We start from the raw sequence: 22,683 nt of genomic DNA, 5'->3' as shown, positions 1-22,683 counted from the left end.
CCTGCCTCTTGCTGCGGTAGGTCCAGGTCCTCAAGGCTCTTAATCACCATGACTAGGATTCCTCTGGTTAGTTTTAAGCCTACTTCACCAACATTTACATTTCCTTCCCATTTCCTTTTCCTGCATGTGGCTCAAACCCTCCACATCGTTCACATCTGTCTGAACTCTTATCATTATATTCCCATGTAAAACTTAACAGCTTAACAACTCACTTCCTAACTACTTCCATCTAACTGCTCAACCATAGGCTTACTGTAGTATACCACTTATAGGCTGATTAATACCAATTCTAGAACTACTAGAATTCTAGAACTAGGATAAGGCTGTTTCTCACAGAAATGATGATTACAGAACACCTGTTCATAGTTTTCTTTTTACATTCCCAAGATTACACTAAAACGTTTATGAAGGATAATTTGATCCAGCTGTTAAAAGACACTGAGCTTGTCCAGTTGAAGACACTGGAGAGCCAACAGCCTGGTTTGAGACCCAAGTTCTGTGTAACGAGATGATCTCCAATCCCTTGTCCCAGCTCCTGCCCACCTAGCAGTTCCAAAGATGCAAATGCGAGTAGATTAATAGGTAACACTTCAGTGGGAAGCTAACAGTCTTCCATGTGCCTTTGGCATACAGTCATGTCAGCCACATGACCATGGAAAATGTCTTCAGACAATGCTGGTTGCCTCGGCCAAGAAACAGAGATGAGCACCCCACCCCACCTTCCCTGACTGACAGGGAAATGTTTACCTTTTTAAATCTGATCCTAACTGTTACATTATGACCCATATTGGTGGCAACAGACTGAATTAACACAGGCAATAATAAGACAGTAGAAAAATACCTGGTTCCTTTGCTGTAACAGGCTCACCAAGAGATTAGCCATGAAATTCATATATAAGGGGTCCGTGCTAGTGCAACAGGCTATTTGGATATCCCCAGATTCTGGGTTTGTTGTTTTTTTTTGTGAGAGCCGTTCCACTCCAAAACACACGTTATCTACTGTTTAATGCTAAAACCTAAATTTCTCTCAGTTCTGAACACTCCTGCAGTTCCTAATCATGAAAAATGATCACTGAACTTAAGGAGTGCAGAGGACGGTTAGTTGAACAAAAAAAATTGATATATCAACTCTTTACTGTGGCCCTGTGTAGTTCATTTATTTGAAATGAAAGAACAGCAGAGACATCAACCAGATGAAAAGTCAGTTGACTTGAGGACAACAGATTTTTCAATGTGGCCATGAAGGGGTCATGGTCTTTACCAAATGACTCTTGATTACCCACAAGGCATGACTGCTTAATTAGGCTATAACATAGCCTAGTAAGGACTGTGACACATTTAGCAAAATACTAAGGAGAAATTATGTAATTTGCCTTGACCCAAATAGTAATAGAATGAGCACAGTTTCTTATTAAAGGAACCAGCAGAATGGAGATAGAAAGCCATAACCCTTCAAATAACAAGAGCATGGAGAAAACTCTCCAGAGTTGCTTTTAAAAAAGTAGAGGAAAAGTAAATTGTATTTGAAAACGGTGGTCTTGGTTATAAACGAAGTACATTTCATTTGGAACCTGGCCTTCTAGGAAACTAAATTACAACCATGTTAGAGGAAAAGGGACAAGATGCTACTTCGATGGCATTTAGATGAAAACCAAAAAAATATGTCCATAAAGAATATTTCTAGCTCAGGGTTGAACTGAGAGGTCCTTGGTGCTCTCTGAGTTCGGTTGCTTTCTTGCAAACGTTTCATCACCCAAACTAGGTAACATCATCAGTGCTAATAAGGAGTGGGGTTTGTTCTGAGTTTGTATTCTAGTGGCTTGCCCTGCCACTGTTGATGGGGGTGGTCTCAGAGGTTCTTTGGTTGGGCTTGTTTGGTAGTTCCTTGATTGGGGTATTGTTTACTTGATTGCCGATCTGATGATAATCTTGGTGTTAATCTATGCTCATCTGGGTGCTGATTGTTAAAGGGAAGGTGTTTGGGTTTTTTTGTTCCCTTTTCGGACACAGAAATATGTATGTATATGTATGTATGTATCTTGGCCTGTTGCAATGCTTGATACAATGGGCAGGTTTTCTAAACTAAAAAGCTAAACTTTGTACTACTATGTATATAGACCAATGTGCAAATCTGGTATCCATGTGAACAAAGCAGAGAAACTAGAATGAAGAAACTGCCTTCAGATTCTTTGCTTACCATACGTCTTGGTAATTGTAGCACCAAAACTGGGAAATTTAAAACTGATGGTGTGTGACTGAATTTTTTAAGCAGGTCCAACCTAAAAACTTATGCTAACAAAAGCCTCCCATCTGTACATTGCAATATGCTTTTCAGCTTAGATACAGAATATCAAACAAATAAGTCATTTTTTTAAAAAAAATCACTGAGCACTACCTATTTTGCTTCAGACCTCAAGTTCTAGAAGGGCTGAAGCTTTTGAAAAGTAAGAGCAATGTGGGGATGGTGACCTCTTCACTAAGGCTCTCTTTGTCCCTCTGCCAGATACCTCCTTTTATGTACACCCCTATTTATACTACAAAGGCCCCCAAATTCTAATCATGCAGAGCTAATATTGTAGAAAGTTCACCTTTCAATTTATTTTCAACCTGACTATCAAGCCCTGCTATTTAGTGACACTATTTCAGAATATGACTTCAGATATAAACCTCATTCTCTGGCTAGACCTCACTAGCAATTTTGTCCAGTCCCTTTGGATTTCTTTTATCATTTTCACAAATTGTTTTTCCTTCCACTGTTGTCATTTAGGAAATGAAAATAAAAAATAACCTGAAAGCACCACTACCTGCGGTGCCTTAAAGTTATGTATTTAAACATAATATACAGTACCTGGGCAGCTCAATTTACATCTTAGTCCAAGCCAAATCTCTTTCTTAAAATAGATTTCATTTCAGTCCAACATTTTTAATAGGCTGATGAGAACTGCATCTACTTTGTATAAGGTGTAGAATGAGGTGTGTCCTACAAACCATATTTTTTTGCTTTGTGAAGCCTGATGTTCAGGATCTGGTTCTACGTACGCACACCTGTTTCCTTCTTATAAACTCTTCCCTACTTTTATTAATTTATGTCAGAGTCCCCCTATGGGTTCAATTCCAGATAGCAAAATATTTTGCAGACTAAGTCCAGCTTTGTACTAATTGCATTTGATTTGTTATTATAGCTGCTTATCCTATGAATGCCTATCTTCTCAATTTTTCTATATTACTGAGTGATAATCATAGACAACAGCTATGCTTGGCTAGAAACGTTACATGTTTTCTGCAATGCTCCACTACAAGCCTATGCAACGAAGCAAAGAATGCTTAAATTATTACACTGCTATTACACTTCTACTGCTGTTTCTCAGCCACAGGGAGCTCTGTGCTTTAGTTTATTCCAATCCTGTTGTCCCAGATGCCAGCTTCTGTTTACTAGGCTTTGTAAAGACTTGGCTTCAGAACCAATTCCAAACACAAGCAACTTGTTGTTCTTCATCAACAGTCATGTCTGAGTAAATGGCTCCTTTCTGAAACATAAAGTCCTACCTGCATCTTGTTTTTTGGTCATCTGGTTTTCCTTTTTATAGACTTGATCTAATGAATCCCTTGAGCAATATTTTCTAGTCCTTCTGGCATTTGAACTGTGCCCATCCGTTATCATTTGCCCCCTTGGAATGCTACAGGTGTCCACCATCAACTATAAAACCTGAGATCTATCCATTTTAGGATTGCTGAGATAGATTAGACACCACAGCCTGCAGTTTGTTCTGGTGGATCTTTCAACGGTAACCGGAATAATGTTTCAATTGTCATGCTAGGCCAAATGTAAACACTGAGCTGAAAGATGAATAACTCCTAAATTATTTTGGCATAGTTTTAATTTCTTGAAACAAAAGATTTTCCAAACTGGGTAAGCCATTGATCATGGCAGAGATGCCATTCTATTTTTAGGCTGATACACCATTGTTTATATACAGCCTGTTTCTAGCATGTGGAAATGAATAATTGAGATCAATGGTTAACTACATGAATAATAAAAGGTCTCTCCAGTAAATTTGGGAGACTATTCTTGGTGTCTCTAAGAATATGATAAGAGATGAACCTTCCCCTTGGAGGGTAGAGTGTAAAAAATATAAATCGATACTCTAATGGTTCTTAGAGTGAACCATTGATCAACAGTAGATGGTCATAACAATCTACTATTTTAGTACTCAGCATCTGACTTAAAGCTGTAACATTCTAAAAGCACCTATTTTACAAACAAGTCGGTTGTTCTACAAAAGTAGATCACTTTATCCCACTCTTCAAATGCAACTCAAGATTAACACCTGAGTATTCTGAAGCAAATCCTTTGTACAAAACAGGTATTAGATGCCAATACAAGTTTCTGTTTGTTCAAAGCAACTGGACATTGACCCTATTCTACACGGCAACTTTTGCCAATGACTACAAAAGGAATAAAAGAGTAGGCAGATCCAGTTTGCTTGCAGAATGCAAACAACAAACTTTCTCTGGAACTAGAGCTGGGTTAATTTGGTACAATTTTTAGTCGCCAATACAATTCTTGAGATCATTCCTCATGCAAGAAGATTTTATGACTCTCCATCAGCCTAAAAATAAGATAATTTACCTCTTGTCGGAAGAGCGAGGCCTGTTCTTTGCAACCGGGCAGACGCTGAACAAAGCCAGCCACCTGGACAAATATCAGAAATAAAAGACAAAAATGTTATAAGGACAACCAGCGACTTTACCATTTCATTAACTTGAGCAAAATATTGTAAACTTAAAGGGTTTTCTTTTCTTGGTCCAAAGAATTCTGCAGCTTATAAACAAAAAATGGATTATACTTACTATGAAGTTGGCGGAAATATGTAAAGGTTAGCTACATGGGACACTAGAACCGTGGCAGGTAGGCAGACAGGCCCAAAGACAGAGCCTAGACAGTTAGCCAAATACAGTATGTCTGGCTCAGCCTGCATAGCTATTTTGACCACACACTTCAGACAGCAGCAGTGGAGCTAGTATTATATTGGCCCCAGAAGGCTAAATATGTTATCCCCTGCAGGAATCATTCTAATCTAAACCAAATTTTCCTGAGTTATGACAGGCACAACATTCCTACCACAAATATGTCAATGATCCATGTTTTCATTTCCTTTGAAGTAGAGCAGGGGTGTCAAACTCAATTTCATTGAGGGCCGCATCAGCATTGCGGTTGCCCTCAAGGGGCCGGGTGGGTATGGCCAGGGTGGGCGTGGCCTACTGAGTGGGCATGGCTAGAGTGCATAAGGCCTACTGGGTGGGCGTGGCCACCTCTACATCGTTCGCAACAAGGGTGCCTATGGGGGCCTGGGCAGGAGTGGGACAGATCTGAGGGTCTCTGGCAGAAGGAGGGTCTCTGGGCCAGGGCCAAGGCAGTGGGGGCCGTTCCCTCACTGTTTCCAGGATGGCTTCGCGGGCCGCATGAAACCACCTCGCGTGCCAGATCTGGCCCCCGGGCCTTGTGTTTGACATGTCTGAAGTAGAGGAAAATTTGTATGAAGGTTTACAAATTGATCGTTTGCCCAGAGGATGAGAAACAAGCTGAACATTTATTATTGTGAAAATAAATAGATTAGCTTGGTCCTAATAAATAAGACCAACCGTAACCTTGTGATGCATTCGATATCTAAATAAAAGTGTGCCCCAAAATGCAGTTTTGTTCTTTACATACATGTAAGAGCTATTGAACTCAATGGGACCACTATTCAAATAAACATGAATAGGATGAATTAAATGTAGAAGGCTTTCAAGGTATAAACTGAATGTCACTTGTAAAATAATCTGATGTATCTCTGCAAAGGTCTACTTTAAAACTCAAGAGCAACCGGTCCATATTTGCAGCAGGTTTTGTCTATACTCAGAAGAGCCCAGGTACAAAGTAGCTCTGTTAGCACTCTCAAAATAAAACAAGCCAACTTCCCCCAGCCTTATGGTCTCTATGTACCCAGAGCCGATCGCTCTCCCTAATCCCTATCAGCAGCAATGTTGGTGGTGCCCATTGGGGATGGCAGGTGCTGCACATCTGCATGACATGAAGTTGGGAGGGCTTGGCCAGCTGGACCCTTGTTCTCACTTCAAGGAGTTTGCATGATGCCTCTACAAAGTACAACTCAGTGGTCCAAAGGTGAGCCTGAACTTCACCTTTCTTTCCCCAGCACAACAACAAAGAGCTCCAAAACGTTTGGTTTGGTACTGCCCATAATTTAATATCCATCTGACGTTGGATTTCCATCTACCACCTGGCTATGCATAGCTCCCCAACAGAACCATTCAGTATCATGTTTAATCCCTCAACCATTTCTAATCCCCAGCAAAATTTAAAAAAACAAATGGACTGTGCATACAGGGCAGGATGCACAGCTAAAGCCAGCTGGAAGGGAAAATACCACAATCCGTGGCCTGGCCCCCCCAAATAAGCTTTCACTATAAAATGACCATCTTGGCAGAACAAGCCCGTCTGTCAGCAATCCCTGTTACACTGTAGGGATGGTTTGTGACGCAGCCACGCAAGCATGCGCAGGGCCAGTGGCAAGGGAAAGTGAGTCAGCAGCCCAGAGAAGCACAGCCAAAGCTATTGTCAATGGAGGCCCCCAAAGGGGCAGCTGCTTCAAAGGGGAGGGTTCACCGCAACACCAGGATCAATATCTATCCATACATTCCAGATCCTGGCTGGTTAAAAGTTCTGGCTGGCTTAACCCTCACTCCCAAATTTAACCACAGCTGTAAAGCAGAGCAAGGAACAAAATCCCTGGCTGGTGTGTGTGTGTGTGTGTGTGTGTGGGGGGGTGTTCAGGATGCTTTCCCATGAGACAGAGAGAAGAAAAGCAGAACTTACCTCTTCCACGCTCCATTTGGCCACATTCTTAGCGGTGAGGCCGGAGACCTCCGGCAGCAGTTTGCAGTGCTGCTCCCAGCAGAGATGAAGACGCTGGGTCGGATTGGCAGACAGGGAAGGCATGAAGACAGACTGGTGGAGGGCCTGCTGCAGAGCAAAGGCAGCGTCTGGTAGGAGGGCAGGGGTGTGTGTGTGGCGGGGGGGGGGAAAGGAAGGGAGAGAGAAAGAAAAATAAGGAAAAATAAATCTGTTAGTCCTGGTTCAGATGCACTTTGGAAATCAAGTCACTTTCTTCAAAATATCCCTCTTCCCCCCCCACCCCCCTCAAAAAAAAAGAGAAAAGGGAAGATCAGAACCCCGTGCTGTTCTGGCAGCTGTTAAAGAGATGTCCTGATGCTAACACGGGAGGAGTTGCCAGCAATCTATTACAAGGAGGAGGAGGAGGCTGGGCGGCTGCATCTTCAGCTGGAAATTAATGGCACCATTCCAGCTTACGGTCTGTTCCCAGCCCGGCTAAGAGCACTCAGCGTGCCAGAAAACGACAGGCACTGGCCAGTTCCCGGGAGACCAGACTCCATGGTCTAGGGAGCCTGGCCTTTTCTTCCAGATGTTAGCATCGCTCCCCATGAGTGAAATGACCGGAGAGGTTAAGAAACGGAAAGCAGTTTGATCCTTCTCCCTTCCCCTCCTTGCCCCTTCCCCCCCCTCCGATGTGACGTATGTGAGATCCTTCGGCTTTTGCTGTCTCATACTGCGGTAAGCATTGGGGGGCCTGACTCTACGCAGAAAGAAGAGGAAGGGTTGATTAACTGCAGCATAGCAACACTTCCTTGATTGACAATATTGGCTAATTAGGCTTTCTGCCTCTCCTCCTCCACGGGCAGACATAAAAAGGAGGTAATATAACTGAATACTGAGACCTTTCCCCCCCCCCCCAGATATGCTTATTGGAAACAGCTCTGGTGACATCTAGCGGCAACAGAAAAGGATTGTTGCTTGCCCCTTCCCTATCCTTAGCTTCACTCCTAGTTTTAAAATAATTCAAGGGTTCTGAAAGATTCAAACCCGGCCTGGTTCACAAAATGAGCTGAACCAATACTAAAGAGCTTTTTTGTCAGAACTATCCTCGGGGTAAAAACATAAGACATCTTTAGTTACAGGAAGCCTTCAAGTTACAATCGGAATGGAGCACCTCCGTGATGGTTGTTAATTTGTGATATAAACAAGAGACAGTCGTGTGATCAACTTGATTGTACAGTGGTCGTTAAGGGGACGCTGCAGTCGTAAGTGTGAATGGCAAGGTTTATTAAGCGAATGCAGGGGCTGTTAAGCAGATCGATTCTTTGCTATGGCAGTTTTGCTGAAATCCGGAACTGCAAAGCCATCGTAAAATGTGATCACATGACTATGGGAAGCTGCAAATGACTGTAAATTTGGCCAAGTTTTAAAAAATTCCCAATTCAAGCAGCAACATCTTTGTAGGAAAGACAAAACTCTCTGGGGATTGAATTTGTTTTTACTGATTGTTGGCAGAAACAGAGCAATTCCTCTCTGGTGGATCTTCAAGATAACAGTGGCCCTTACAGTTCAAGAAAGGAAGAAGCAGCAGTGCAAACTTGAACTAACAGGCAACATAATGGGGCTCTAGTTATTATGGAACCCCCTTATTCAATATTTAGAACCGATCAGCACAGAAATTCACAGTAGATTCGATAGGCACTAAGACAGCTTAACTAACCTCTTCCGCCCTCAGCCTCCTGCTTCACTAGCTGGAGTTTTATATAGCTGTGTGAACAGCCAATCCTGAAAAGTCAAATTGGGGTGTTAATGCAAGAAAATATTAATCAAAGTACATTATGGTTTGTTAAAAAAAAAGTGAGTTTTTAGCCAGGGTGTACAGGTAGTGCTCCACTTACAACTGTTCATTTAGTGACTGTTCAAAGTTACGACTCTGAAAAAAGCGACTTATGACCGGTTTTCACATTGTATGTCCTTGCAGCATCCTCATGATCACATGATCTAAATTTGGACGCTTGGCAATGGGCATGTATTTATGATGTTTGCAGGGTCCTAAAAAGTCCCAGTTTTGCAACCTTCTGACCAGCAAAATCAATGGGGAAGCAGATTCATTTAACAACCGTGTTGTTAACATAACCACTGCGGTGGTTCATTTAAGAACTGTGGCAAGAAAGTTTGTAAAACGGGGCAAATTCAGTTAACAACTGTGTTGATTAACAAAGGAAATTTTGTACTCGATTGTGGTCATAAGTCAAGAACTACCCATATAACCTTTAAAATAGGGGTCCCCAACCCCTGGTCCATGGACAGGTACCGGGCCGCAGCATGCCAGCAAGCGGCCCGCACAAACAAGCAAAGCCCCATCTGCAGGATGCAGGCAGCACACAAAACCACACACACTCCGGTCCGTGGAAAAACCTCTCTCCACAAAACCAGTCCCTGGTGCCCAAAAAGTTGGGGACCTCTGCATTAAAATATTTCCTGAAGATGACACTTCAAAGAGTAACAGGAATATTCTGGCCTGCAGCTGCATCAAGGCTTATTTTAACCAGCATCTGAGCAAAACAAGTACGCAAAGGTACATTTTTACAGGCTTCAAGACTGATGGAAGCAACTTGAATTTATTTCAAGATTGTTTGGATATAAACCCATTGAAAGCATTTGAGCCCACTGAATGTATTTGTCTCACTGAATGAATGACTCCATGCATTTGTAAATAAAGTCCCCTTCCTAATTGCAGCCCATCTATTTCCAAACTTTCTTCAAACTTAACTTCTTGATAGTTGGTTGAAACATTTTGCTTACCTTTTTGCTTTGATTTTAGTAATAGTAGATGTTTCCCCTTCAGCCCAGTCTTTCTCTTGGCTGGTCTCAGACTGCTCAGAAAAACTATGAACGCTGCTTCTCCCTGACCTCTCTCCTTCTTGCGTGGATGACTTTCTGATAAGAAAAATATGCATTTGATATACACACATCCATATCTGTCACTTCCAAACCAATCTATCTACCATATTTCTCCAAAAATAAACCCAACTGGAAAATAAGCCCTAGCATGATTTTTCAGGATGCTCATAATATAAGCCCCACCCCAAAACTAAGCCCCGGTCAAGATCGGCAGCCAGACAGGTACATTCAGTACCGTATTTCCCCAAATATAAGCCCTAACTGGAATATAAGCCCAATGCGTTTTTTGGAGCAAAAATTAATATAAGACCGGCTCATATTTTCAGGGAAACACAGTAGAGAACAGGACCCAGGAGAGTTTCATGCAAACGGCAAGATTGATAAGATTTGACTCAGATGTTGAGTCTCATCTCATCAGGTTCTTTGAGGCAATCTTGTATTTGGGAAATAACTGGAATAAACAATGGTTCTTAACCTTTTCTTCACCACGGACCCCCTTTAAATGTGGCCACGGACCATGGCCACGGATCCCCAAGTCTTAACTCAAGATTTAAATCATAACATTTCTTCAAGGCTTCGCGGACCCTCTGTGACAACATCAAGTTCCCCCCCCTCCAGTGATCTGGAGACCACAGATTGAGAACCACTGCTTTGCCCCATTTCAGTTTCCCCAGCTACACTTGTATTGTACTTCCTATCAAATGTCAGAGAAGCACAGAGAATAACGGAGCCACTAAATAAATAAATAAATAAATAAATAAATAAATAAATAAATAAATAAATAAATAAATAAATCCAGCTCAAAGGTATAGAAAGTTTTGCCAAACTTTACAAACCAAATTTACAGACATGAGAGAATAAAAGCCAGCAAAATGGTGAAAACCTTTTGCGGTAATCAGACCAAATAAAAGCTTAATAAACAAGGCCAACATTAAAACAGGTCTTAGGGTGCAAATCTGCAGCTTCACCTGGACAGTGGAGAATCTTCTTGCAAATCTGTAAGTTGCACAGAGATGTCAGGTTTCTTGGGTTTGGCAGCAGCGCTACTAGGAGATGGTTTTTCTCCACCAAGGCGATCCTGCAACAAGCCCTCCTTGGTGCGGCTGGTTTCGGAATAAGGGCAGCCAATTAACCTACGTCAAAAGCGAAACAACATTTTCATAGCAAAAAAATGTTGCCGATTTTTTTCTTCTTCTTCTTCTTTACAGAACGCTACATTAAATAGACAAGCTAGTATAACACATCAACCCTGAAAGAGCAAAATAATAGCAGGGTTGCTAGGAAAACACAGCTTTGGGAGGAAATTGAATTGTTTACTAAATAAGAAATTCTACAGAGAGAAGGATGTTTTCAGACCTAGTGAGAAGAAAACAAAACAAGGGCTGTTTAGGAACGCTGAGAATCTGGCAGAGCTGGGAACAATATTAAATAAAAGCAAAACCTTGCATGGAATAGAGCAGAGGTCACCAACCTTTTTGGTTTGGCGGCCCAGAAAGGGAGGCAGGCACCGTTACGCGCGCACGCACACATACACACACCAAGAGCGTGTGCGCAAATGGGGCCGCGCAAGTGGCACCAATGGGATGGTGCTAGCGCCAGCGGGACACTCAGGGATGAGGTGGAGCTAGCGCCAGCGGGACGCTCAGGGTGGTGCTAGTGCCAGTAGGACACTCGGGGGCGAAGTGGTGCTAGCACCAGCAGGATGCTCAGAGGCAAGGCGGTGCTAGCGCCGGCGGGATGCTCGGAGTGGCACTAGCCCAAGTGTGTGTGTGGGGGGGGGAAGTGCACACACGCACTGGCCATCTCTTCACATGGTCCAGTGGCCAAGAGGCCACAACTTGGTAGTGGGCCACCGCCCACAGGTTGGAGACCCTTGGAATAGAGCATCCAAAGGTCTAGCTAGAGGCTGCATGCATGAAGAGTGAAGAGAATAATGATTTAACAAGTGACTTTGAAAAAGTTTAGAAGACAGGAGCAGGAGATAGCCATCAGCAAGTTTTCCATGCTGAACATAAAAGAATCCAAGTTCCTCAAGACTGATCTCTTATATTCATAGTCATCCATCTGCTGGACTTTTTAAAAAATTGCTACACAAACTTTGGTGTGTTTTCTCTCTCTCTCTCTCTCTCTCTCTCTCTCTCTCTCTCTCTCTCTCTCTCTCTCTCTCTCTCTCTCCCTCCCTCTCTCTCTCTCTCTCTCCACACAAATACACACCACAGACAATACATACTCAACCAAAATCTGGAATATATTTTCCACCTCTAGTATTTCAGTGCATATTACTATCATCAGAGAAGAATTTGTGACACACTGCTTCTTCTCTAAAGCAAGGAACAATTCTCTATTATTTGGGTAGATGGGAAAAGCAAGGACAAATAAGGGATATTGTTTTGAGCCATTCTAGCTTTCCCCCACCTCTTGGAATAACTAAGAGAAGACCACTTTGCAACTTTAAATTTTTCGAGCTAGTAAACAATCACGTGAATCGCTCCAACAGGTAGACCGATTTTGATGCTGCTTTTCTATCACGCTAAAAGTATTTGCCTGGTGGCCGAGGGAAGCCAAATACAAAGCACAAGAGGGAGCTACAACACAACACTTTAGAACTAAAATCCGCATTTGTATTCACAGTTGACTGAAGCTGTGCTGTTTTAAATACAGGAGATAACAACACTCCTCTGGAAACCTGCCCTATAACTTTCAGGAATACATACGTGTAATGAGTTCCGTATCTGGGTCCCCTGACGTGACCCAATCCCTGACAACCAGGAGTAGGGCATACTTGTCCTGCTGGCATTGCTGCATTGACAATCCCTAGAAAAACAAAGTCAGTTCAGGAATATAAATATGATATAATATAACTGACCTTGTTTCAGTCTTTTTTTTTTTAAAAAAATTACAAGATCCAGAAGGGGTAAGAAAAACAATAACAATATTTCTCCCCTTACCTGGTGGAAGTTGCAAGGCATGTCCAGTTTTGGCACACCAACCAATGGGATGAATATCTGGACTGTCAGCATCAACCCAAAAATCAAAGGCATGATCCCAAGCATCAAAGTGTATCTTAATAAAGCAGATTAAAAAGGGATAATAAAGTTCACTTAAATAGGTAGTACAATGTACAATCCTTTGTTTGTTGACAGGTTTGGAGTTACAACGGCACTCAGTTGGCTCCAGACTAGTCCACCTGAGCTGTCCCTATCTGACTTTGACAATCAATAACTGAATAATAATAAACTATAGAAGTAGCTCTTTAGATTACTAGATTTAGCCTTTATATCACTACAGTTCCATGCCTTCAGATTCCTTCCCATTTGCAACATAGGAATGTCGGAGTTGTCACTGTAACTGAAGGAACGGTATAAAGTTGTAGGTTTTTTGCACACTGAACCTCATGGTATAGAAATTGTCAGGTGTGAAAAACCAGATCCTCATGTGAGGAGTTCAATTACCTACTTTATTGCTCAATGCCTATTTCACAGGAATCTTCCCAGACTGGCAATTTGTTCCTGGACCAGACTAGATAAGGTTCAATAGAATTCAAGGGGGGGTTGGACCTTGCCTTTATGTGCTTATGTAATGATTCCAGACTAATTCACTGCTTGATTACTTCCCTGGCTCAGCAACAGAAATAAACCCAACGTTAAGTTCCTTGGAGAACAAATTCAAAGCAAATTCTACTTTCTTTTCCAGCTCTCAGGCCCTACTCCCTCCCCACCCAAATAACCAAGTCTGATTGGCTTTGACTTTTTACAGTTCACCTTCACCTGAAGAATGAAAGTAAAACCGGGTTTCACTTTCCAATTATTCGGATATTTTTATGAGGTTCACTACTTCTATTTGAACAGGATACATACCTTGACACGATGGTCATCCTTTTCAGTTATGGTTGCCACTCTAATTAGCATGGGGTTTCTTTTGTCTACAGCTTCTAGTTTCATGTTAGTCTGAAATCCATGAGCTGGGCGCTATAAAATAAATTATATATGGAGTCAGAGGCAACTAAGGATGATACCTATATCATTTAAAGGGCATATCTGAGGACTTCATTACATCGTAGCATTAATGGAACAAGGAGGGGGCAATGCCCCATCTCTCCATCACACATTTGAAGAAAAGATTGAAAATGTCTATCTTCTGCTTTAATTTATCTGCAATTTGCTGTTGCATGCAGTTGGGTTATTTCTGAATATGGGAATTCAATTCTCATTTTTGTATGTCACAACAAATTAGCTTGTTCCATTGCGGAAACCAGTGCTTCCAACTTTCTTTTCTGGCATGTGTGTTATATTAGTATCTGGCATTTAAGGCCAAGATTGCCACCTAATTTATCTAGATATTTTTAATGTGATAGGGAAGTTGATAACAATGATGACAATCATAATCAAAATAAATGTGCCTCAACCATGGTTATTTAGGAGATAGTACAAAAATGCAATTACATCATTCAGTGATACGGTTCATTCAATATAAAGGGGAAAAAAAACAGAAAAAATCTTGACCAACCAGTTTAAATGCTCTTGCTGGTGCTGCCTGAGAACCAGTTTCTTCCAGGTATTTCTCCCATGAGAAGCTTTTGAAATCTTTGTATTCTGTAAAGAGATTTCAGATGGTCCTTAGTCTATTCCTATCCTTGCAAGAGTAATTAATTATTGGATGGCTATGATAAGAACTGAGCTTCTGAGATCACATGCATACATTACGCGTGACTTGCGTTAGCTTAGCTGAATTGCAGCCATAGAGCAAAACAACTTAAGCAGTAAAATAACATCATAAAACCACATTCATTATGCAATTGTTCACTTGTTTCAGTTACTGTAAGCTTCCACTTTGCAACTACACAAATGAACCTTGTATTCAAACATACTTTCTCCCTCCCTATGCTTCCCAATGTCTCCCTTTTTCTGGCAAACCATTCGCTTGCCACTGCATCTGCAACAGAGGCTGATTTTCATACTTCCTCCTCCACAGCTATAAATTATAGTTTGTCAGGAGAAATAAGAGTGCGAGGTAAAAAAGAGAGTAAGAGAGAAAATAAGAACACAAATCAATCCCAATTCTGATATGGAGAGGCCACCGTAGTGTTGCATATTAAGCTGTTGGGCTTCTGACATACATCAGTGAGCAACAAGAGAAGTAGCGTGACAAATGCCAAGAAGTTGACAAGGAGTTTCCACCACTATCTTTCTATAACAGCTGGATTTCTAAAGATGGTCTTAAGTAGGTACTCTCTACACCAAACAGTGCAACTAGCAATAGTTTTTAACGATCTTTTAGGAAGTAATTATATTTAAAACTCCCAAGTGAATTCCCTTTCAAGTTATTCTAGGCTCATCATGGCAGGTAGGATGGGGGGAGGGTGTCTTTCTGGGACAAGGAGCAAAGAATGTGGAAAGTGTATGCCAACAGTTTATAATCAAGCAAGGTTACCCAAGGTGTGAAGGTCATTCATCCTAGCTGCCCAGTTAAAGCACTTATATCAGACAGCAACATTGTAAGATAATGGTGGCAGATGACCATTTTAGTCATGGCCGAGAGTTAAGCTTGGTTTAGCGCAGGGGTGTCAAACAGTAAAGCAGTTGAGAAAGTACTCACGTAGGCTGAGACAGAACAGTAGGAACAGGAAACGTAAGATTCGCTGGGAGTTGGATGCCTTTAAATTGTATCAACCAACCAACCACGTGATCAACCAACAAATCAGCACGAACATGGAAACGTTCAATACGGTGAAAGATGAAATGAATCAATGGAATATCGATTCTTAGACATCAGCAAATTGAAATGGACTGGAAGTGGACACTTTCCGTTAAAAAGATCATTTACTACTCAGGGCATGAAAAACAATTGCTTTCCTACTCTGGAAGGGTATCTCAAGGACAGAGTGTCCTCAGTGCTTCTATAACATTGTACAGACTTCACGGTGGTGAACCTTTGATGCAATTATTATCCAGGTTCATGCTTCACCTGCTGAAGCCGAAGATCAGTTTGTTGACAGGTTTTACAATCAAGTTCAATTTGAAATTCACAGAACAAGCAAGATATTTATTTATTTGATTTTTATCCTGCGTTTACTACCTTACAGCTTAACTCAAGGAGGCGAACATACATAATACTTCTCCCTCCTCCTGTTTTCCTTATAACAACAACCCTGTTATATTATATGTTGCTTGTGATTGGAGACTGGAATGCTAAACTGAGAAAAAGCAAGGAGAAAAATGTATTTGGAGTAAGTGCCTGGGAAATAGAAATGAAAAAAGGAGAATTTACCCGTTTCTGCCAAACCAATAATTTATTCATTGCTAATAGTTTTCAATCAACCAAAACAACATGGAGAAGAAAATTAACTACAATATTGGTAGAAGAAGGTGGAAAAAAATTAACAAAGATAAAGTCAGGAGCTGACTGTGGAAGAGATCAAACTGCTCCTTTGCAAATTTCTAAGTCAAGTTAAAGTGGAAGAAGAAAGTTACCTTCCACAATATGATCTGGAGTTAACATTTTCAAGGAAATTATCAGGAACTACTTTTATAGAAAACTACAGGAATTCACTGAGTGGAAACCAGAACACATGTGGCATGAAATCAAACAATAAGAGATCAAGAAACAGAAGTAAGCAGAGTCAGAACCAAAGACAAGAAAGAGAAATATCTTTAGGAAGGAACTTAAAAGAATTTCAAAGAAGTGTTAGAAGAGACTAGAAGAATATAATGACATTTGTAAAGATATAAAAAGACGGAAACAAACTTGGAAAATGAAAAAAAAATATATTCCAAAAGATTTCTGAACTCAGTAGGAGGTTTCAAGCTTGAAGTTCAAAGCTGCCAATGGACAGATAGTAACTGACTGAAAGAAGATCAAACCAAGATGGAAAAAGTAAACAATGAAATAGCAGCATCTAATGTATTTTAGAAGGAATTCCCTATTGACAAGATACTAGTAGCATTAACCATTCAGTCATATCTGATTCTTGGTGATTTTATATAATTTACATCCCATAATTTATAGGCAAGTGCTTTCCATGCTACCCTGTCAAGCAAGAGCTTCTTTCAATTCTTGGATGTTCATCTTTGTATCAGCTTTGATGGTATCAAGCCAGCGTTTTCTTTGCTTGCCCCTTATTCTTGAACCACTAATTATTCCTAGCATCCTTCTAGTATTCTAGTCTTACTAGAAGATTAAGTGAGATTAGCACTCCAGTCATTACCAAATCAGACAACTACAGGATGGAATGATGGAATATCTGCAGAATATGGCAAGCAACAAAGTAAGAATCAGTTAAACTTCTAAGCAAACTGTGCCAGGAAATCTGAAGAACTTAATGGAAAAAGTCAGTTGTTCTCTTTGTCCTGCTCTTTTGAAGAAAATATTCAGGTCCCACATTCTCCTTGTATAATAAATACTTTTGTTAATCCATTTCTGCTGAAACCCCTGGACAATTTAGAAGAGTCAAATTCTGTCCAGTATTCCAAGGATTCAGAATTTGGTTGGGACACATAGTTTCCAAAAATATTGGTAGAACATGCAGTAAAAGTAAGTAGGACTTCCTCAGTGTGACTGAAATAAGCCTCATAACATGATAATATTAATATTCCTCGCAGATATTTTCATAGTGACTGAAAATGATGTGCTTTTAACCTACCGGCTGGTGTTGTTAAGGCAGATCCAGTTTCTTGGCAGTAACCAACAGGCCGAATATATGGACTACTTGCATCACACCTGCACCAAAGATATACATGATGAAATATAGCTATGCAAACTTGGCCTAATGTTTCTATGCTGAACTTTAATATCAAGGATGCAATAGGGCAGGCCAATGGCATCGCTTTTGTAGCCTTCAAGATCCATAAATGGTAATCCAGAGCTGGGGTGATTTTTTTTTCTTTTGTATTTATGGAATATAGAGAACTTTAACTGAAAAGTAGACTTCCAGAAAGTTAAAGCACTCATTTTACCCCTTATACTCCCAAACACCTGTCACACAGATTCTTGAGGCAATTTACATTGTATATAGAGTCCTTGATGGTCTCTGCTTAGTGTTTTTCTTGCAGTACGTCAATGCACTGATGATGTAACCTAGTTTGGGAATGAAACATCTGCAAGAAAAAGACCAATCTCAGAGAGCACCGAGGACCCCACAGTTCAACGCTGAGCTACAAATATTCTCCTCTATCGGTAAGTTGTATATTCCTGTATTATCTCATACATGGTAAGCTATATGGTTTGAATTTATATTTCTACATTTTACCAAAATAAATTTAGATTTTAATTCTTTATTTGTTATAATCTGTAGATGCGCTACATGGTCCAAATATATATTTACCTGGAGGGAATGCAGCACATATTTCAACATGGGCTTACAATCAGAACTTCAACAAACTGAATGATGAGTAGAGCTGGGTGCAAATGAATATAGAACTGGCTCCAGAGGTTTCCTTATCTCCAAATGATTTTACATTCTGCAGTTCCTGGGCAAATATCCCATTACCAATGTAACGAATTCTTGTTCTTACCAGTAATCATAGCTTTCACCCCAGTTGTCAAAATGAACTAGCAGTCGATTATCCAACATGTCTGCAATGGTGGCTACGCACATCAGGGAAGGATTCTTTTTGTCTACTGCCTCTAACTTCATGCCCACCCGAAAACCAGAAGGTGTGACTGGCTAATGGATAGGAGAAAACAGGAAAAAAAAACATTGCCATCAGATGTATTTAAATCTCCACTGAACTGAAGAAAATCTGATCTTACTGCTGGATTCACATAAGATTCTAAATCAAAATAGGACATGTCTGATTTTGGCTAGGTTGTGGGAATTGTATTTTGTTTAAGAAATCATAATTTAACTATTGGCTCCGTGAGATGTGTGACCTTGATCGTAAGTCTTCCTAAAGTTGTGAAACTCCGAATGCACAATTAAAAAGATCACCGAAATGTAAAGGATTGGCTAAGGTGGTACAATATATGAGTGAACAAATGTGCCTGCTTGACAGAGTAGACACCAAAGGAACCAAAATACCTGAAAAACACCAGCTGTGCAACTAGAAAAGATATTCAGATGAGCAGCAGGAACATGAATCAATAAATGTTTTCAGCTCAAACACTGAACAAATGCCGGAGGGTCTGTGAACCGGGTTAACATAGGAGATAAAAAGCAAGCTACTCTGTGCCAGCTGTGCTTGGCTAATTTACTCCTCTGATAAATGCAAACCAATAAACTCTGAATTCTAAACAAACAAATACAGGCAATAAACTCTGAATTCTAAGTATAACGTGAGAGATAATAGTTCCTATCTCATTTTGCTTCCCTCTTTCTCAGTGGTTTTGTTTCAGTTCTAAGTATTAGCTGAAGGCACCTTGATACCTGTTTTAGAAAGGACTCGAAAGACACAACTAGAAACTGGAGTTGCTACTCACTGTGCTTAGGATCTTGAAAAGATTTTTGGGGGCGGCCTGAGATTTGCAGGTCTTCAAGTATGAAGCCCAGTTAAAATCCCCATCTTTGTAACCTAGACAAAGAAAGAAAAAAAAATGATTTTTTGATAAAAAGCCTGTGGCATGGCATATGCTGCTTTCTCAGACTTAGAAACAGTATGGGAAGTATTTGAAATCTGCACAATAGCTGTGTTTGTTGAACAATTAGTGTCTCCAGGCTTCCATAAATATTTCTCCTTTTTCTTACGTATTAGTGCAGTTGTGAGTCATTCATCTGAAAATTCTGAAATCTCTGTGAAACAAAATAGGTACTGAATAACACCAGCTGCCTGCAATTAGTGCAGGTTCGCATCCCACCAGGCTCAAGGTTGACTCAGCCTTCCATCCTTCCGAGGTAGGTAAAATGAGGACCCAGATTGTTGGGGGCAATTAAGCTGACTTTGTAATAATGCCGCTTGGGGGGGGGGGGCGAAAGCCCTAATAAGCAGGCATATACATAGAATGAAGGCTATTGCTAAGCACATTGATTTGTGCTTTAGATTGTAAGCCGCTCTGAGTCTTCGGAGAAGGGCGGGATATAAATGGGATTAAAAATTTTAAAAAAATTAGAATTCATCTGTTAAATTATGTATCACTGAAAGAAGTTCCAATTATTTAACATTACTAATGCTCAACTTTAATGGAAAAAACATGTGTTATTTCTTAAATAAGAATGTGATGACATGTAAGCTTTACTTCCCATTAGATTCTCCAATATATATTCCTCAGAACAAAACAAAACTAATCGTTTATTTTCATGATAGCACAAATCCAGCTGAGTGAATTTGGGCCAGTCTCTTTCTCTCAACCCTAGGGAGCAGGTAATGGCAAATTGTTTCACAACATCTTGCCAAGAACACTGCAGGGAGTAGTCCAGGCAATCACCAGAAGTCAACACTGATTCAAAGCCATGTAAACACAGAAGAAAAATGTAGTTAATCTTTCATGAAAAATCTATATTCTGGGGCTATAATGCAAAGTGGGTGTCAGGATGGACCTCACTTCTTTCCTTTTTTAACCAATTCAGTGCTTTAACATTAGGCTAGCTAGTCTGTTCATTAAAGCCATTACTTGGTTCAAGCACTATTAATTGAAATGAAATTTCTCAGAAACAAGCCTTGGTCAGATTGTAGTTCAAAAAAGAGCAGAGCTCCCAGTTTGTAGAAAACGGGAATATATTGTTCTTTGGAAAAAAAGGAGATGTGTCCACTCCTGTCATCACAACATGGAGAAAATTGCACCTCAAGATGATCAACATAGAAATAAATTATTTTCCTGAAAGATTTCATTCACAAGAGGCTCTGTAGTTCAAATAGGCAGATTAAGCAAACTGGATTCAGTTCAAAGTCCCATCTCTGATTAGAATGTTTATTAATATAAAACTATATAACACACACAAACACACACACACACACACACACATACCTTTAGGAGGGAGCAGCTTGTGGCCTGTTTTTTCACACCAGCCAACAGGATGGATATCTGTTGAATCAGCATTAACCCAGAAGTCGTAACATTCTGAATAACCATCAAAATGCAACCGCATTCGGTATCCCTGCACCTACAACCAACCACAAATGCAAGGTTGTTACTTTTGCAAAACACACAAAAAAGCCCGTGTTAAAAAAAATTCTGCTCCTATTTCATTTTCAACATGATTAACTTTTAATAGTGGACGCATTAATTGTATTAATTATATTAATATATTGCTGGTGCTACAGTTCAGACACTGTTTTGCACCCTTTACTTAGTAGAACTCAAGCATCTATATATAATGAAAGTAACACTAGTATGCACAAGCCTCTATTAAAAAAAAGGACTGTATAAAACGCCAATTAAAGATGTTCAGATTGTTGGCCATACCTGTCAATATCTTTTCAGGTACCGATACTCATTTACCAATGCCTATCAACATGGCCAATATATACAGTATATTAAAATGTTTTTTAAAAAGCATGCCTTACTGTCGGCATTTCATTAACTTCAGCCAGAGTTAATTAACTGATCATTGACATGCTTTCCATCTTTCTTGCAGTTATTTTCTTCATTATTTTAGAAAGTCAAACCAGTACCTCAGCAACAGAAAGAACACAAAATAAAGATGGATGTTCTGGGTCCAGTCCTTCAAGCTTCATTCCAACTTTAAATCCATTTTTGTTTTGTGGAAAGGACTGAGACTACATTAGAAATAAATAAAATATTATTGTAGACCTAACAAACTCCTTGTTGCAATGTCAATACTCTGTGGGGAAAACAAGAAAATGAAGCAGGAATATCCAGCGTATAGTATACCTTTTCTATAATTAAGCTTGACTTTTTTAATGTTTTCTTGTTTTTTATGTGGGAGTAAGATGTTTATAGAAATTAAGGATTACTAAAGTTTAATAAGGGACGCGGTGGCTCAGTGGGTTAGGACGCTGAGCTTGTTGATCAGAAGGTCGGCAGTTGGGCGGGTCGAATCCCGAGTGCCGCGTAGCAGAGTGAGCGCCTGTTACTTGTCCCAGCTTCTGCCAACCTAGTAGTTCGAAAGCACGTAAAAATGCAAGTAGAAAAATAGGGACCACTACGGTGGGAAGGTAACAGCGTTCCGTGCGCCTTTGGCGTCTAGTCATGCCGGCCACATGACCACAGAGACGTCCTCGGACAAGCGCTGGCTCTTCGGCTTTGAAACAGAGATGAGCACCGGCCCCTAGAGTCGGAAACGACTAGCACGCATGTGTGGGGGAACCTTTACCTTTACCTTTTTAAAGTTTAATTATCAGTGCAGTGTTTGAGTTGACAGACTTGTGCTTCTGGTCTAAAATAATAATGACCACCCTTTATGACAACCCTTGGAGTGTTCATTTCTTAACTGATAAACCACAGATTGCTGTTATGACACAGCTAATCCTCAGCTTACAACCACAACTGAGCCCAACATTTCTGTTGCAAAGCAAGACAGTTGTTAAAATGAATTTTGTCCCATGTTATGACCTTACTTGCCACAGTTCTTAAGTGAATCACTGCAGTTGTTAAATTAGTAACACGCTTCCCCATTCGCTTTGCTTGTCAGAAGGTCACAAAAGGGGGTCACGTGACCCTGGGACCCTGCCACCAATATAAATGTGAACCAATTCCCAAGCATCCATATTTTGATCATGTGGCCACGAGGATACTGCAATGGTAGTAAGTGTGAAAAATGGTCATAAGTCACTTTTTCCAGTGCTGTTGTAACTTCAAATGGCCACTAAATGAATGATTGTAAGTTGAGGACCACCTGGACTCAGAGACTGCTACACTCTGGAGATGGAAATAAACCTAAGGAGTTAAATAGAACAGGGGAAAATGGAGGCAAATTGCTATAATGCTTAATTTGACTCTTATACACTTGGATACCATAACTTCGTGTCATAAATTTTAGTTAGCGCACAGCA

General features: G+C 40.4%; 1 protein-coding gene across 1 annotated transcript in view; it reads right to left on the bottom strand.

Moving 5' to 3' along the window:
• LOC308671923 (lethal(3)malignant brain tumor-like protein 4) overlaps positions 1–22,683 on the bottom strand; it is a 42,929-nt gene that overhangs the window by 3,681 nt on the left and 16,565 nt on the right. The window contains exons 6-19 of the mRNA XM_081334422.1: positions 21,343–21,447; positions 20,696–20,831; positions 19,214–19,305; positions 18,310–18,461; positions 17,439–17,515; positions 14,306–14,391; positions 13,657–13,767; positions 12,748–12,862; positions 12,514–12,613; positions 10,768–10,932; positions 9,701–9,835; positions 8,616–8,680; positions 6,878–7,044; positions 4,631–4,693 (exon numbers count right to left, since the gene is read on the bottom strand). Of these exons, the coding sequence (XP_081190548.1) occupies positions 4,631–4,693; positions 6,878–7,044; positions 8,616–8,680; positions 9,701–9,835; positions 10,768–10,932; positions 12,514–12,613; positions 12,748–12,862; positions 13,657–13,767; positions 14,306–14,391; positions 17,439–17,515; positions 18,310–18,461; positions 19,214–19,305; positions 20,696–20,831; positions 21,343–21,447 (1,569 nt within the window). The remainder of the gene's footprint in view (positions 1–4,630; positions 4,694–6,877; positions 7,045–8,615; positions 8,681–9,700; positions 9,836–10,767; positions 10,933–12,513; positions 12,614–12,747; positions 12,863–13,656; positions 13,768–14,305; positions 14,392–17,438; positions 17,516–18,309; positions 18,462–19,213; positions 19,306–20,695; positions 20,832–21,342; positions 21,448–22,683) is intronic.

Source organism: Vipera berus (genome assembly GCF_964194415.1).
Source record: "Vipera berus genome assembly, chromosome: 9".
In the NCBI taxonomy this organism is placed as follows: Eukaryota; Metazoa; Chordata; class Lepidosauria; order Squamata; family Viperidae; genus Vipera; species Vipera berus.
The sequence above is the reverse complement of the archived record's forward strand: the minus strand, read 5'-3'. Positions and strand labels throughout refer to the sequence as shown.